This window comes from Acinonyx jubatus, chromosome A1 (genome assembly GCF_027475565.1).
Source record: "Acinonyx jubatus isolate Ajub_Pintada_27869175 chromosome A1, VMU_Ajub_asm_v1.0, whole genome shotgun sequence".
NCBI lineage: Eukaryota > Metazoa > Chordata > Mammalia > Carnivora > Felidae > Acinonyx > Acinonyx jubatus.
Genome location: NC_069380.1, coordinates 198,652,246 through 198,666,658, shown reverse-complemented (window position 1 = coordinate 198,666,658; position 14,413 = coordinate 198,652,246). Strand labels below are relative to the sequence as shown.

The window sequence follows — 14,413 nt, the reverse complement described above, 5'->3', positions numbered from 1 at the left end:
GAGCTAAAATATCACACTGTGTGTGTGACTGGTTTGAAGAGGGATGGATAGTGAAGGCGCTTTGTGGATCTCAAATATGTCATCAGGCTTCTGGTAGCTTCTGCTGTTTAATTCCATGTTATAAAGGCAGCATGATGGAATACGATTGGTTAAAATCCCCTATTTACTTTCTGGCATTATGGTGGTATCTTTTTTTTCTCTCTCTCTCTCTTTTTTTTTTTTTAAACTAGAGTCAACTTGGTTATCTATAAAGGAAACATGCCCTTATATCGGGAAGACTTGCTGGTGTTTTGATTACCAGCATCAGTTTTGCAAAAGCGGCCTGACAAAAGGCTCCATGCACATAATACCAGAGATTAGAAACTTTAAACAAAACAGATTTTTAAACAAAAACCTGATAAATTTATCAACCTATGTCTATTCCAACTTTCAATTTCACACACATAGTCTGATATAACTTTAAAACTTACAATAAAAATAGAAGGCATGAGATGCAGTTAAAACTCTTCCTTGAGAGAAAACAAAACGAAACAGATTATGTGTTCTTGGTAAAACCCGGCTAGGTCAGGAGAAAACTCAAACATTTTAGCTTCCATCTGTGCTCTGGAAACGCATAACCGTGCAAACCAAGCCATGGAGGCCAGTTGAGAGCTCACAGCTCTTATCAAGGGTTAAATCTGGCGAAAAGTACAAAGAAAGGAGTTTCCTCACAAACTGGGTTTTCTCCCAGCAGCAAGACACTGAAATTAAGCCTTTTACTGTTTGGGTTTGTGGACCTTTTAAGAGAAAACTGGCGGTCACATTAGATAAGGAATCGCTATTTAGAAGCTTTGGGAGACTTGTGGGTTGTGGGGGTGTTCTTCGTGGCCTTTCCTGTGACTTTGCTTTTGGAAGACTGTAAAGGGTGATGAGAACATGTCAGAAATTATTGAAAAAGGTTACCGGCGAGCCAACATTCTTCTCTCTCCAGGTTGTTTCCCCGAGAGAAAAGTATTAGATAAACAAACCTGGTGAAGTGAAATAGGTATTTCACCGCTCTTCAGTATTCGATCCCTCCCTATTCACGCCCTTAAACTAACACATTTTTTTTTTTAATCTCTAAAGACATGGAGACCTGTCCTTATAATTACCGAAACACCACCAACAAAACTGCACACGTCTGCTTAAAAACAAAGGGCAGGAGACCAGCAGGGAGAGGACCTGGACAGGATATATATAACCGCTTTACAAACTTCCAACTATTGGAAGATCATTTCACTCTTTGACTTCGGGTTAGTGCGCTTCCAAATGCTAGAGTTAAACTGCAAAAGTAGATAGACCTCAAGGGTCGGAAGAAGAGAGAGGAGTCCGCGGAGTCAACTTGGTTTTACCTGCGTACTCCCAACCTGATTCTCCGCTAAGGCAACAAGCGCTCTTTTCCTCCCACCCCAGCTTTTTGGAGATCTGAGGTCGGTGGTTAACGGGGTTTGGGGTAGCAGTAGAAAACAATTCCGGTGTGTCTAGTCATCCGATTCCCGGTTCTTCTCCCACTAGGCAGCTCCCAGCGCGCCAGGCGCAGCGGGTCCGGGAACTCACCCTCCCCAGCAGCAAAGCCGAGCCGGGCCCGGAGCTGCGCGCCACAGCGCCAGACGAAACCGAGCCAAACGGCCTATTCCAAGACGCCCCTTTTCCTAGAGTTCTGGAAGGACCTCGTCATCAGGAAGACCTACCCACCAGCCACTCGCCACCGGCGGCAGAAAAGTGCCCCGCGCGCAGCACGGCCAGCCGGATTGCGGGGACCCCAGGAGCGCAGGGCGGAGGAGCAGCGCGACAGGAGGCGAGGGCGCTGGCGGCACGGCCGGGAAGGAGCGAGGGAGGGGGACAGGAGGAGGAGCAGGAGAAGGAGAGGCAGGCCAGAAGCCAGAGCAGCCGGGCAGCCCGAGCTTCGGGGGAGAGAGCGGCCTGAGCCCGCAGCAAGTTGCCTCGGGAGCCCTAATCCTCTCCCGCGGGCTCGCCGAGCGGTCAGTGGCGCACGGCGGCGGCGAGGCTGAAATATGATAATCAGAACAGCTGCGCCGCGCGCCCCGCAGCCAATGGGCGCGGCGCTCGCCTGACGTCCCCGCGCGCTGCGTCAGACCAATGGCGATGGAGCTGAGTTGGAGCAGAGAAGTTTGAGTAAGAGATAAGGAAGAGAGGTGCCCGAGCCGCGTCGAGTCCGCCGCCGCCGCAGCGCCTCTGCTCCGCCAACTCCGCCGGCTTAAACTGGACTCCCAGCTCCGCGAGGGCGCGGCGCAGCCGGGCAGCGGCTCTCTCAGCCTTGGCAACCCCAGGGGCCACTATTTCCCACTTAGCCACAGCTCCAGCATCCTCTCTGAGGGCTGTTCACCAACTGTACAACCACCATTTCACTGTGGACATTACTCCCTCTTACAGATATGGGAGACATGGGCGATCCACCAAAAAGTAAGAGGCTATTTTACCTTGTGGGGCTCGGTGTGCTGTTCTTGTGCGCGGGTCTCTCTCAGGCACGGGTGCCAAGAGCTCTTCAGAGTTGGAGTCATTGCCTGGAGAGAGAGAAAAGGTGGCTTTTTTTTTTTTTTTTTTTTTTTTCCTTGTTGCCGCCACGCCTGCATGCTTGCTGTCGGTTCTGATCTTCGGGAGACTGATCGTACCTTGTGTCTGAATTCGCCTGTATGACCTCCAAAACCCTAGCCTTCTGGTGCTAAGCGGTGGTTTCCTCCTCGGGAGTCTTGAGCTCCCCGAGAAGGTTATTCTGTTGCAAAGGTCTGCCTGTGCATACAATACCCGGAGATGTGAATTAGCATTAGACTTGCAAAAGAGAACGAGTGACAACTGTATTGATGCCTGCTCTTGCTAACAATATCCAGTCCTATGTGCTATTTAAGAGCGTGCTTCATGAAAAATATAAGCGTTCACTTAACGCTTCTAGTCAAAACCTTTTCTTTGACTTGACTTATCCATAATCTTTCCCGATGATTATGGCAGAGAGGGAGGAGGGAGGAAAAAGAAATACAAAATGAACGGGTTTGATTGCGTGCTAGGCTTACAAATGTAGACTATTCAAATCTGCATTTTACATATATTCCACCTCCTTTTTTAAAATGAGTCAAGGTTTTGATGGCACACTTCAATTACCATCCCAAAGTGCAATACTCTTGAAAAGAAAAAAAAAGGGAGAAGAAGAAGAAGAAGAAAGAAAGGGGGGGAAAACTCCCAGAGTACGCCCTATAAGAGAACGACACTAAAAGTGTGTTTATCTCTGTAGGAAGTAAACGGTTAGTCAATCATGTATTTATTTTCATTTCAGAAAAACGTCTGATTTCCCTATGTGTTGGTTGCGGCAATCAAATTCACGATCAGTATATTCTGAGGGTTTCTCCGGATTTGGAATGGCATGCAGCATGTTTGAAATGTGCAGAGTGTAATCAGTATTTGGATGAGAGCTGTACCTGCTTTGTTAGAGATGGGAAAACCTACTGTAAAAGGGATTATATCAGGTACGCCATTTATATTGCTTCCTTAATTTTGTGAGATTTCCCTCTCTCTACTCCTTTTTTATTATTGGACGTGGCTTTGTCTTTTTGCGAAGTTTGCCTTAGTGGGAGCCAGTGTGGAAAAGTTACCCTTTAAATGTGTTACATAAATTGCACTATTCTGTTTCTTTCACTGTTTGGGGGGGGGGAACCCCACAACTCAGTATTGGTTTTTATAAGTTGCGGTAGTGAAGCTGGTTTAATGGCTCTTGGAATTTGTGATGGTCAAATTGTGTTCTTCTTTCACCCTCCCCCTTCCAAAACAAACAAACAGAAATTTAAAGATGGATAACTTCGGGTTTCTAAATTCTCTTTTTTAAAAGGTTGGTTTTTATTGTATCATGCGGTGTTTTTCCCTATTCGTTTATTTTTTATAGTTCAGTATTTTAGTAACTTACAAATTCTGTGGAAATGTCAATGCAATACGCAAAATAAAAGTTTGAACTAAGGATGTTTAGAAGTGCACTTTGAAAGTGCAGATAGAAATATTGCCCCTTTTCCTCTTAGGGCAAGAGTCCCTTCTTGGAAAATTTCAAAACCAACCCAAATATTCCCTGCAAAAAGACCGGATATTTAATCTTTTTAAATATTAACCCTTTGGTGACATCTGACTATCTTTTCTTTCTTATCTTATCTGAGCTGATGAATTAGACAGAGCAGATCAAATTGCTCATCATCTGTCTACGAACAATTGGTATATTTAGATAATTGAACAGCTTCCTTTCTCACATTAAAATCTGGTAACTGATAAAATGAGCGAATTGCCCATACTGACAAGACTAACACCACATTGGGAACTTTCTGAGTTTTCCTTTTTTTTCTCTCTCTCTTTCAGTTTATTTTGTGCCTTAACTTCATGTTCACAAATCTCAAATTTTCTCTAACCTGTGTATATATATGTCAGAAATTTCATTTTCTGCCTTAGGAAGCAAGTAGAATTCTTAAAGAAAATTTTATTGTTTTAATAACAAACGGAAGAGATAACATCTTCACTATTATGTTAAATAATATCAAAGTATTATGTATATATTTTTTAAAAAACTCTCCAGTGTCTATTAACAAGTAATTAGCTTTTGTAAGTTATAGAATTTCTGGAGCCGAGAACTTATATTAAAGTTTAGTCAAGATTTAAGTATGCAGTCACAATTTTTCCCTGTCCACTTAGTGTGCAACGCTTTTTCTTATTGCAAAATCATGAAATAGTATAATCTTGATAGGTAAAACTGAGCAGTTGGGGGGTTATTAATACTTTGCAGGGAGAAAGCGGGAGGAAATAGGGGATGTGGGGAACTAGAGGAAGGGGGAGGGATTTTCCAAATTGTTTGGTCACAGGCAAGGTAAAGTCCTCATCCTATGAAATGGAAGATCTCACATAGAGTAGGCGGAGGGAGGAAAAACTTTTGAATCTACCTTCTAACCTCTGACAAATGAGCCGTTTTCATTGTTTACTTGACTAGTGTGTGAGCTTAAGATTCTGGAGAGGGAGAGCTCACTTTGCACCTCTAGGACTATCTTTCCTCCTATGGAGATAGGGTTTTGCTCAACTGCTAACAGACCTTCCTGTATCTAATTCTGCATACACATTTATAAAAGGAGCCAATCGCTTTTACCTTTTCCCCTTCTCTCTCCCCCTCTCCCTCTCCCTCCTCTCTCTCTCTCTCTCTCTCTCTCCCTCTCTCTCTCTCTCAGTTATGTGAGTGTGTGTGTGTGTGTGTGTGTGTGTGTGTGTGTCCCTTTGAACTCCTGTCCTTTTAAAAGCAGAACAGGGGGACTATTTAGGTTTGTCTCCTGGAGGGGGGAGTGAGGTGCCCTCCCCCTACTTTGTATGGATCTTTTCCTCTGGTCCATTCTGCTTGTAGAAATGTTCCCACTTCTGTTTTTACTGAGCTGGAGAGGGGGCCAGGGCAGTGCCCCCTAGGTGGAACCTACAAGGATTGTCCCTTGTAGGGTAAGATCAGCGAGGAAGACCTTAGAAGTGGGTCTTTTCATTTTTCTCGCTGGTCATGGTTCTCAAGCAAACTGAAATAGAAGTAGATGCTTCAACAACTTGAGAAAGATTGAGGGAGCAGGAGCAAATTTCAAAGATAATAAAAGAAAGAATGGAGAGGAAAACTTTGTGTTAACATTGTTGCGGGAGGAAAAATCCTTAGGGAAAAACTGCAACGTGGTTATTGTGCAGAAGGGGATCTGGAAACCCTCAGAGGTTTCATTTTGCTACTCTGCTTGTGCATTTGTGCATATTTACAGACCGAGTGCGCTGATAATCTCATCCCCTAGCCTCTTATTATCTTGGAAGGACTTTTTGTAGCAGTTTTGGAGACATTTCTAGCAGCAGAAATTGGGGGATAGGAAGGCGAAAGTGTAGGGCCAGTGGCTACTAGAGTCACCCAGTCTCTTTTCTGCCAAGAGCTATAAGGGTTACCCTGGGACTGATGGCTGGAACAGAGGCCCAGGTTTCAAACACATCAAACATTTTTATTTTGCGGCTGTTCTGAGCTAGTAGGTACGGACGGACAGAGACATGGAGGTTCATAGGAAAGAAAAGGGGGGTAAAAGAAAGGGAGAAGAAGAGAGAAAACCATTTCTATCCTCCCATTCTCAGCTAGTCGGCGGATGCTGACTTCCGTGACGCAGGGCGTTGTGGCTGGGGTCATCTGCAGTCTTGGGCCCGGGCCATGCCGGCTTGAAGTGATCCCTCTCTCTGTGTTTTTCTCCTCGCCTCCGCCGGCCCCCCGCGCAGGTTGTACGGGATCAAATGCGCCAAGTGCAGCATCGGCTTCAGCAAGAACGACTTCGTGATGCGCGCCCGCTCCAAGGTGTACCACATCGAGTGTTTCCGCTGCGTGGCTTGCAGCCGTCAGCTCATCCCTGGGGATGAGTTCGCGCTTCGGGAGGACGGGCTCTTCTGCCGTGCAGACCACGACGTGGTGGAGAGGGCCAGCCTGGGCGCCGGTGATCCGCTCAGCCCTCTGCACCCGGCGCGGCCGCTGCAAATGGCAGGTACTCCTTGCCCGGAGGGAGGCCGGCGAGGGGAGGCTGGTTCTGGGCTAGGCCAGCGCCGCCCCCAGCCAGCGCGGTGGCTACCAACCTCAGCGACCCTGGCAGCCACAGGGCAGTCGCTGCGCAGCGGCAGGCAGTTTAAGGAAGTGTTCTGGGAGCAGTTTGCACAGCGCTTTGCTCTTTTGCGCAAGGTTCAGTGCTTTCACTGTGTCCCCTGGCTCACCGCACCCCCCCCCCCCCGCCCCGTCCAGCACACCTACGCGGCTGTGTGTCTATATATGGGTACACATAAATGTACACCACTTGCGCTTACATGTACACACACGTCCAAACAGTACTTCCAGTTCACCTTGGCCTCCAAACCGCGGCTTACTGAAAATGGGCTTCAGCTCTCCGCCAGGTATTCTTCCTGCCGCTGCCTAATTAAAGGGGTGGAGCTCTGGGCCCTGGAGCTTCTTCCTTTAACCCAATGATGGAAGCTCAGGTAGCCTTAAGTCATTTAGCCCCTCAAATCCCTTTTCCTTGCAACTGGCCCACACGCTAAAACGTTTTTAAAATGTGTGTACTTTTGTGAAAGAATGGACGTGAAAAAACACAGTCCAATAACTGCAGGCCATTGCACAGAGCTGTGATTTAAAACTGTCAACAAGCTAACCCGGAGTAATTGACTTTTAAAAGGAGCCTGCGTCTTTAAACCACTCATTCTATGTGATTTGGTGAGGATTTCACCTTCAGGCTTGTCGCTGTAACACTAAATTGACCCAGTAGGTTTTGACCTGACCCTAGGGGTCCTGGAAGGTGCAGGATTTGTGCCATACATTTCAGAGAGCCCTTCCCCAAGAAGGAGAGTTGAAGTAAAGCAAGGTTGGCCAGGACGAGGCCTTCCCTAAGAAGGCAGATGACGTTTCCCAACCTTTCTTCCCCTCATGAGTAGATCTACCTGGCTCATTTTTAAAGTATCAATTCTCACTAAACACTGATGTTGAGGAAACCCGGGTCTTCCCACTCTGCTTTTTCAGAGGCTCTAAGACTTCTCTTCTAGGGGGATATGTGACTAGCTTGCACATGGGCAAAGCCAGAGTGGTGATTTCTGTCCTGTGCAACCTGTTCTGTGCTTGTGGGGAGACAGAGGAGAGGCAGAAATACTGGGAGGAAGTCAGGAGACAGAACACTTCCCAGCTGTCATTTATCTGCAGCTCTACAGTTTCGGTTTTCCTTTGCATGGAGTCAGCCCATCTCAGGAACGGCCAGGTAGATTTAGTAGTAGGAAAGATCAAGGACTGGAGTTATGGTCGAAATACTGAATTTCTTTAGCCCCTTGACACGATTGTCCCCGCTGGACTGAAGTTCAAGGCTTTCTGGCAGAATTCTCTTCGGCTTTTGCATTAGAGACCTCTTGGCTGGTGTAGTGTCTCTGGCTGATGCTGGGGTATACTGCGTTTCCTTTCCTAGCACCTTCTGTGGCCTTTGCCCAAGAGTCTAGAAGTGGGGGTTCTCCAGTAACCTGGGCCCAGTCTGGGTATGAAGAAAGGCCTGGAGGAAAGAGAAACAATGCTGAAAGATGCTACCCCTGAGACGGCCACCCCTTTTCTGAGGCTATGTTGACCAGAGCAAGGGTAGAGGCTGTGTTCTGGGCCTAAACTAGTCAGCATTGACCTCTCAGACTAGAAAGTCAGATTTCATTCTCCCTTTTGCTTCCGTGGTCCCTACCTCTGCCTCCCCTGCTTTGTCTGTGGAGGCTGCAAAGCAAGCCATTGTCCCTGCAGCACTGCACGGGAGGGTGAGCAGCCCGGCCTGGCCCGCACTCACCTCAGTGCCCCTTGCCTCACAGCCGAGCCCATCTCTGCCCGGCAACCGGCCCTGCGGCCCCATGTCCACAAGCAGCCCGAGAAGACCACCCGCGTTCGGACTGTGCTGAACGAGAAGCAGCTGCACACCTTGCGGACCTGCTATGCCGCCAACCCCCGGCCAGACGCGCTCATGAAGGAGCAACTGGTGGAGATGACAGGCCTCAGTCCCCGCGTGATCCGGGTCTGGTTTCAAAACAAGCGGTGCAAGGACAAGAAGCGGAGCATCATGATGAAGCAGCTCCAGCAGCAGCAGCCCAATGACAAAACTGTGAGTGGCCCTGGAGCCGGTAGGGTACTTGCGGGGGGGTGGGGGGGTGGGGGGGGGTCGGGAGCAGAGCAAGAGTGTGAGGTGCTTGGCGGCTACCCAGGTTGGCCTGCACGTGGGTTCCATCCTGCTCCAGGGCAGGAGCCAGCAACCCCTTACCTCCACCTGTGCCCAGGGGAGAAATAGCCGCACCGGCCACCTGCCCAGTGGGGTGCCCTTCAACCATACCCCTAGGCTGGAACCAGAAGGATGTGGTCACCCCTTCATGGGCAGGCGGCAGCAAGGCCTGGCTCCATTTTACCAGCTTTCAGGTTGTCAGTTTCCCAGGCACCAGAGAGAGGGACAATTCCTTGGTTCCCTATCTAATTCAGAGGTTTGATGGGTAGGTCACCCAGGCAACCCTCTGGGTGTGCCCCCAGCGCCCTCAGGTCAGTGAGGTCCCCCAAGGTGACCTGTGAAAACAGGACACCCTCTGCTCTAGGTCTAGCCCGGGCTTCCAGAGATATTATTATCTACTGTCATCCCAGGCCCATGCCAACACCCACTCCACAGGCTTCCTGATTGAGTTAAACTAAAGAACTTTTTTTTTTTCTTTTTACCGCTTCAGCCCTATTTTTAAATGCCATAAAACCCCTGCTGTCATTAAACTTGGCAGGCCAGCCAAGCCTGGTCTGGGGCACTTTTCAGGTTGGTGAGTGCGTCATAGCACAATAGCCGCCAGACCTAAACCCTTGGGGGTGGGGGCTGGCGCTGTGAAGAGAACTGCCTGTAGAAAATGTAACTGAAAATCTAACTAACTGAAACTGCCCAGAAAACCACCATGTCTGGAGGCTGCCGGGAGGCCTCTTTTGCCTCAGCTTTCTGCTTCTGTGATGCTATGGCCTGTGAAGGCAGATGTGGGGAATTGGGATATGCTGTGAATGTAAAAGGAAAGGAGAGGAGAAAATCAGAATAGAACTCAGTTTAATAAGATCCAAGCAGACCTACTAGTCCCGCCCACAGAAGCAGAATAACAAAATACAATAAAACAAAACTGGACTCTGGCTAATATCCATACATGCAGCAGATTAACTGAGTCAATAATAGTCACTATATAGATAAGATAATGCCAGGGTTTATTTGCTTAGCCTGTGCAGAGAATGGAGGGAGGGAGTTTGGTCATTAACATGTTGGGATTGGGGGGGGGCCTATTCACAGAATATCCAGGGGATGACAGGAACTCCCATGGTGGCTGCCAGTCCAGAGAGACACGATGGTGGCTTACAGGCAAACCCAGTGGAGGTGCAAAGTTACCAGCCGCCTTGGAAAGTACTGAGTGACTTCGCCTTGCAGAGTGACATAGATCAGCCTGCTTTTCAGCAACTGGTAAGTCTCAGCTCTTGGAGTCAGGAGGCTGAATCCCCGACAAAAAGATTCTGGTTTAACTGTCACAGGAGGAAGGATTCAGTGGGGAGGGAGCCTCCCTGGCCCCAGGGTCGGGAAGAGAGGAAGGAGGCTTGGTGGAGAGGAGGCACGCACTCAAGGAAAACAAACCTCTTGTGAGTCTTTTCTGTGAGTTCATAACTTGACCATATAGGTTGAATTTCCTATCAGCCGGGCCTTCTTTGAGGTGTAACTTCAAGGCATCAGACTAACTAGACATGTGTGGGAAGGCGTGCAGGGTTGCACAATCATACATCTCAGACTTTTAGAGCTGGAAGGGACTTTAGAGATCAACTTGACATTTTGATCAGCAAATAGTAAATTTATTCTCTCCTCAGCTCCTAGAGAATGGCATATTTAAAGACCTAAATCTAGCTGTTTGTAATAATAACTGATGTAAGACACAATCAACGTTATTATCAATGGGCAGCAGGCACTTGGCTGGGTATAATTTTCAAATATATCAGTAAAGAGTTCAGTTATTTAAGGGTATGATTGGTACTTTGTTACTATTATTCCTTTCTGGGACTATCTTAATCTAAAATGTAGGACTGCTTTAACATTTTAAGTGTATGAGTTCAGACGTCATACACAATCACATACTCTGGGGGATGTACAGCAAAAGAAGCAAGAGTTCTACCAATCAGAGAGACGGCACATGAAAACCTGTTTTAGCATTAATATGTTTTACACATCCAAGGAAGGGAAAATTAACTTATCTTATGCCTACAAAAGGCTTGAGGAGCAAGACAAGTAATTATTAAATATGTGTACTTTGTGATATGGCATATATACACATAATTTTATTTTTATTTAAGAGTTAACAGCCCTATAGAATCTTGTTCTGTAAAACAAGATCTATTCTAAAAACTTTGTTCCTTTCTTTGAAAATAAAACTTGAGTTGAGGTTAGCTTTTCACCCTCGCATTTTCCTGGAGAGCATTTTCTTTCTCTGTGGCAACAGTTAGGTAAGAGACCAGAGGCAGTGGTTACAAGGACTTGGCCCAGCTTTACATTTGTAAGTGGGCCAGGCTAGAAGCTAGATAAATTGGAGAAGCCCCTTAACCTCACCATGGGAAAGTTTAATAGGATAGAAAGGAAGGTAGATTCTGGAATTAGGAAAAAGAACTTATTTTAAAGTGAGGTTAATCTTATGTGTTATTTAAGCAAAACCCGGGTCATAGAAGGCAGGTAAGAGGAGGGTTCAGGGCAGCGAAGTGTTTGTACCTTCTAAAACTTTAGTGTTAGATGAGAGCAGTGGGAGGGAAGCCAAGACAGGAGGGCGGAGGGTTGGGGACAGAGTGGAGAAGGAGGTTTCCAACAGCAACACAATACTTTCGGTTTAAAAGAAGGAGGCAGATATTTATAATGCGATGACGTTATAATATATGGGGCTCCTCTTGGAAGGAAGAGCCTGATTTAAAGAGAGAGAGAGAAAGAGAAAGAGAGAAAGGCCAGAAGGCATCAGGACCAGCAACAAGGAAGAAAGCCCACGCTGTGAACCCTCTGAGGAGTTAATCATTGTTCTGTGGAGCCTCCTCTGAATCTCCTGTCACACGATCTGAGCGATCTGAGCGTGTGTTATGGATTTTCCAACTCAAGAAGAGAGGCTTTGATGCCTAGAGACTGCGAAGTCGCCTGCTCCCAGGGCAACATGTAGCCAGCAGGATAATTTTATTTCGAGCATGCATGGTAGAGTTGCGATGCCATTTTACAGTGGGAAACACATTTGTTCTTAAATAATTTAATGCAACATAATGTTGGGAATTCAGTTTCAGTTAAAACAGAGATCTCTTGAAAGATGGGAAAGCGAGAGGTTTTCTTCTCAAGTTCTTTTCTTTGAGGGCTTTCTTTAAGCCTGTTGAAACTCAATGATCTCTGTGGATATCTTTATCTACGTATCCATCTATACACACAAACACTTGTCCATGCATAGACACATAGGACAAGCTTATAATCCTTTTAGGAATACAGTCGCAGCCTCCTTTATTCATTTCTCAACCTTCTGTGCAGGTGAATTTTTCAGAAGGAGGACCGGGCTCTAATTCCACTGGCAGTGAAGTGGCGTCGATGTCCTCTCAGCTCCCAGATACACCTAACAGCATGGTAGCCAGTCCTATTGAGGCATGAGGAACATTCATTCAGATGTATTTTTTTTTCCCTGGAGAAAGTGGGAAAGTATAATGTTGAACTCCGAAACAAAAGTATTTAACGACCCAGTCAATGAAAACTGAATCGAGAAATGAATGCTCCATGAAATGCACGAAGTCTGTTTTAATGACAAGGTGATATGGTAGCAACACTGTGAAGACAATCATGGGATTTTACTAGAATTAAACAACAAACAAAACCCAAACCCAACATACGCTATCCAATGACCTTAGGAGTACTGAAAAAAAAAAAGACGTTTTTAAAACGTAGAGGATTTATATTCAAGGATCTCAAAAAAAGCATTTTCATTTCACTGCACAGCTAGAGAAAAGCAGAAATAGAGATTTTCTAGTCCATCCTATTCTGAATGGTGCTGTTTCTATATTGGTCATTGCCTTGCCAAACAGGAGCTCCGGCAAGTGAGCAGGAAGAGAAAACTGGCCTCCTTGGCTGAAAGTCCTTTCAGGAAGGTGGAGCTGCGTTGGTTTGCGATGTTTTTCGTTGACTTTAACAAGGGGTTAATTGAAATCCTGGGTCTCTTAGCATGTCCTGTAGCTGGTTTCTTTTTTACTTTTGCCCCTCCAACCTTCTTCTTCTTCTTCTTCTACTACTTCTTTTCTTCTTTGCTTTTTTTTTTTTTGAGATCCATCCTCTATCAAGAAGTCAGAAGCGACTTTAAAGGTTTTTGAATTCAAATTTAAAAACCAACTTATAAAGCATTGCAACAAGGTTACCTCTATTTTGCCACAAGCGTCTCGGGATTGTGTTTGACTTGTGTCTGTCCAAGAACTTTTCCCCCAAAGATGTGTATAGTTATTGGTTAAAATGACTGTTTTCTCTCTCTCTGGAAATAAAGAGGAAAAAAAAGGAAACTTTTTTTTTGTTTGCTCTTGCATTGCAAAAATTATAAAGTAATTTATTATTTATTGTCGAAAGACTTGCCACTTTTCATGTCATTTGACATTTTTTGTTTGCTGAAGTAAAAAAAAAAAGATAAAGGTTATACCGTGGTCTTTGAATTATATGTCTAATTCTATGTGTTTTGTCTTTTTTCTTAAATATTATGTGAAATCAAAGCGCCATATGTAGAATTATATCTTCAGGACTATTTCACTAATAAACGTTTGGCATAGATAAATAAATAAATGCAATGATCCAGGGTCCCTCTTTTATATGTTTACAAGTAAGCCATTAAAATGTCTGCAATTAAGGACTGCATGTGAACGGGGTAGACTGACATACAATAGGTGTGATGTTTTATTGCAAATAGTTAAGGTCGAACTTGCCAGTTTGCATTTTAATAGTTGAATCAAAACTGGTTGGAAGCCTTTAGTTCTCAGCTGTGATAATGTTACTAACTGCTTTTTTGAAAATGAGATGCTGTCCTCCGTTCTACCCCCCACCTCTCCTCCCCTTTCTTGCCCGACCCACTCCATCCCACTCCACCCCACCCCACCCCAAATAGGAAGAAGGTCCTGCTTGAAATGCGTTTTGATTCTGAGTCTCTATTTTATTTTCTTGGAGTAAGTGCTTTATACCAAAGTCTCCTGCTTAGGACTGTTGAAATGACCCATATTTCAAGTATAAGCTCTTGCTAAAAGAGAGCCTTTCTGCCTGGTCAGTGAGGTATGACCATTATTTACCGGTGGCGGCTGTCAGCCGATTGAGAAATGCTGCTTTCTTTGCGCAGGAAGAGCAGGCCGAGAGAGTTTTCTCAGCAATTCCCAGAGCAGTCAGCTTACGTCTTTTCTGGTCTCTCTTCCCCACCCCCAACTTGTTTCCTCCTCCCCTCCCCTTTCCCCTTTCTCCCCCAACTCCCAACTCCCCAACCCTCGGAAGGCTGTCTAGCCGCTGCCGAGAACCGTGGCGGAGGCTCCGTCGGGGAACCGCCTTCTGCGGGCTGGGGCCGCGGCGCGTGCTGTGCAGGCCCTCGCGGCGCTCGGAGCCACGGGCACGAGCGCTCCCACGCTCCCCGCCTCCCCGGCCCCGGGCATTTAGCGGGGGTTCCCGTGTGGGAGCCAGAACCCAGGGATAGATAAAGGGCCCTGCCCGAAATCAGGCTTCTTGGTGCTTCTTCGATTGCGGGTGTCGAGCTGGGATTTGGGGCTCCACCCTGTCCCCCTTCCGTCCTCCACCCCAGGATGATACTTGGACTCTTTAGAAAATGGATGCGTTTGTATGCGCGAGTGTCA

The 14,413-nt window shown here is 46.5% G+C and overlaps 1 protein-coding gene across 1 annotated transcript; it reads left to right on the top strand.

Moving 5' to 3' along the window:
• Positions 1–2,119: 2,119 nt before the first annotated feature.
• On the top strand, positions 2,120–12,819 carry ISL1 (ISL LIM homeobox 1). Its single transcript, XM_015085969.3, has 6 exons — positions 2,120–2,442; positions 3,308–3,497; positions 6,274–6,533; positions 8,365–8,651; positions 9,846–10,013; positions 12,084–12,819. Exons 1-6 carry the CDS (start codon positions 2,415–2,417, stop codon positions 12,198–12,200), a joined length of 1,050 nt encoding a protein of 349 aa, XP_014941455.1. The 5' UTR covers positions 2,120–2,414; the 3' UTR covers positions 12,201–12,819.
• The last annotated feature ends 1,594 nt before the right edge of the window (positions 12,820–14,413 follow it).

Coding starts and splice junctions, on each gene's coding strand:
- ISL1 (XM_015085969.3), top strand. CDS start 2,415: ATGGGAGACATGGGCGATCCACCAAAAA. Junction 6,534..8,364: donor GCGGCCGCTGCAAATGGCAG/GTACTCCTTGCC, acceptor CTTGCCTCACAG/CCGAGCCCATCTCTGCCCGG. Junction 10,014..12,083: donor AGCCTGCTTTTCAGCAACTG/GTAAGTCTCAGC, acceptor CCTTCTGTGCAG/GTGAATTTTTCAGAAGGAGG.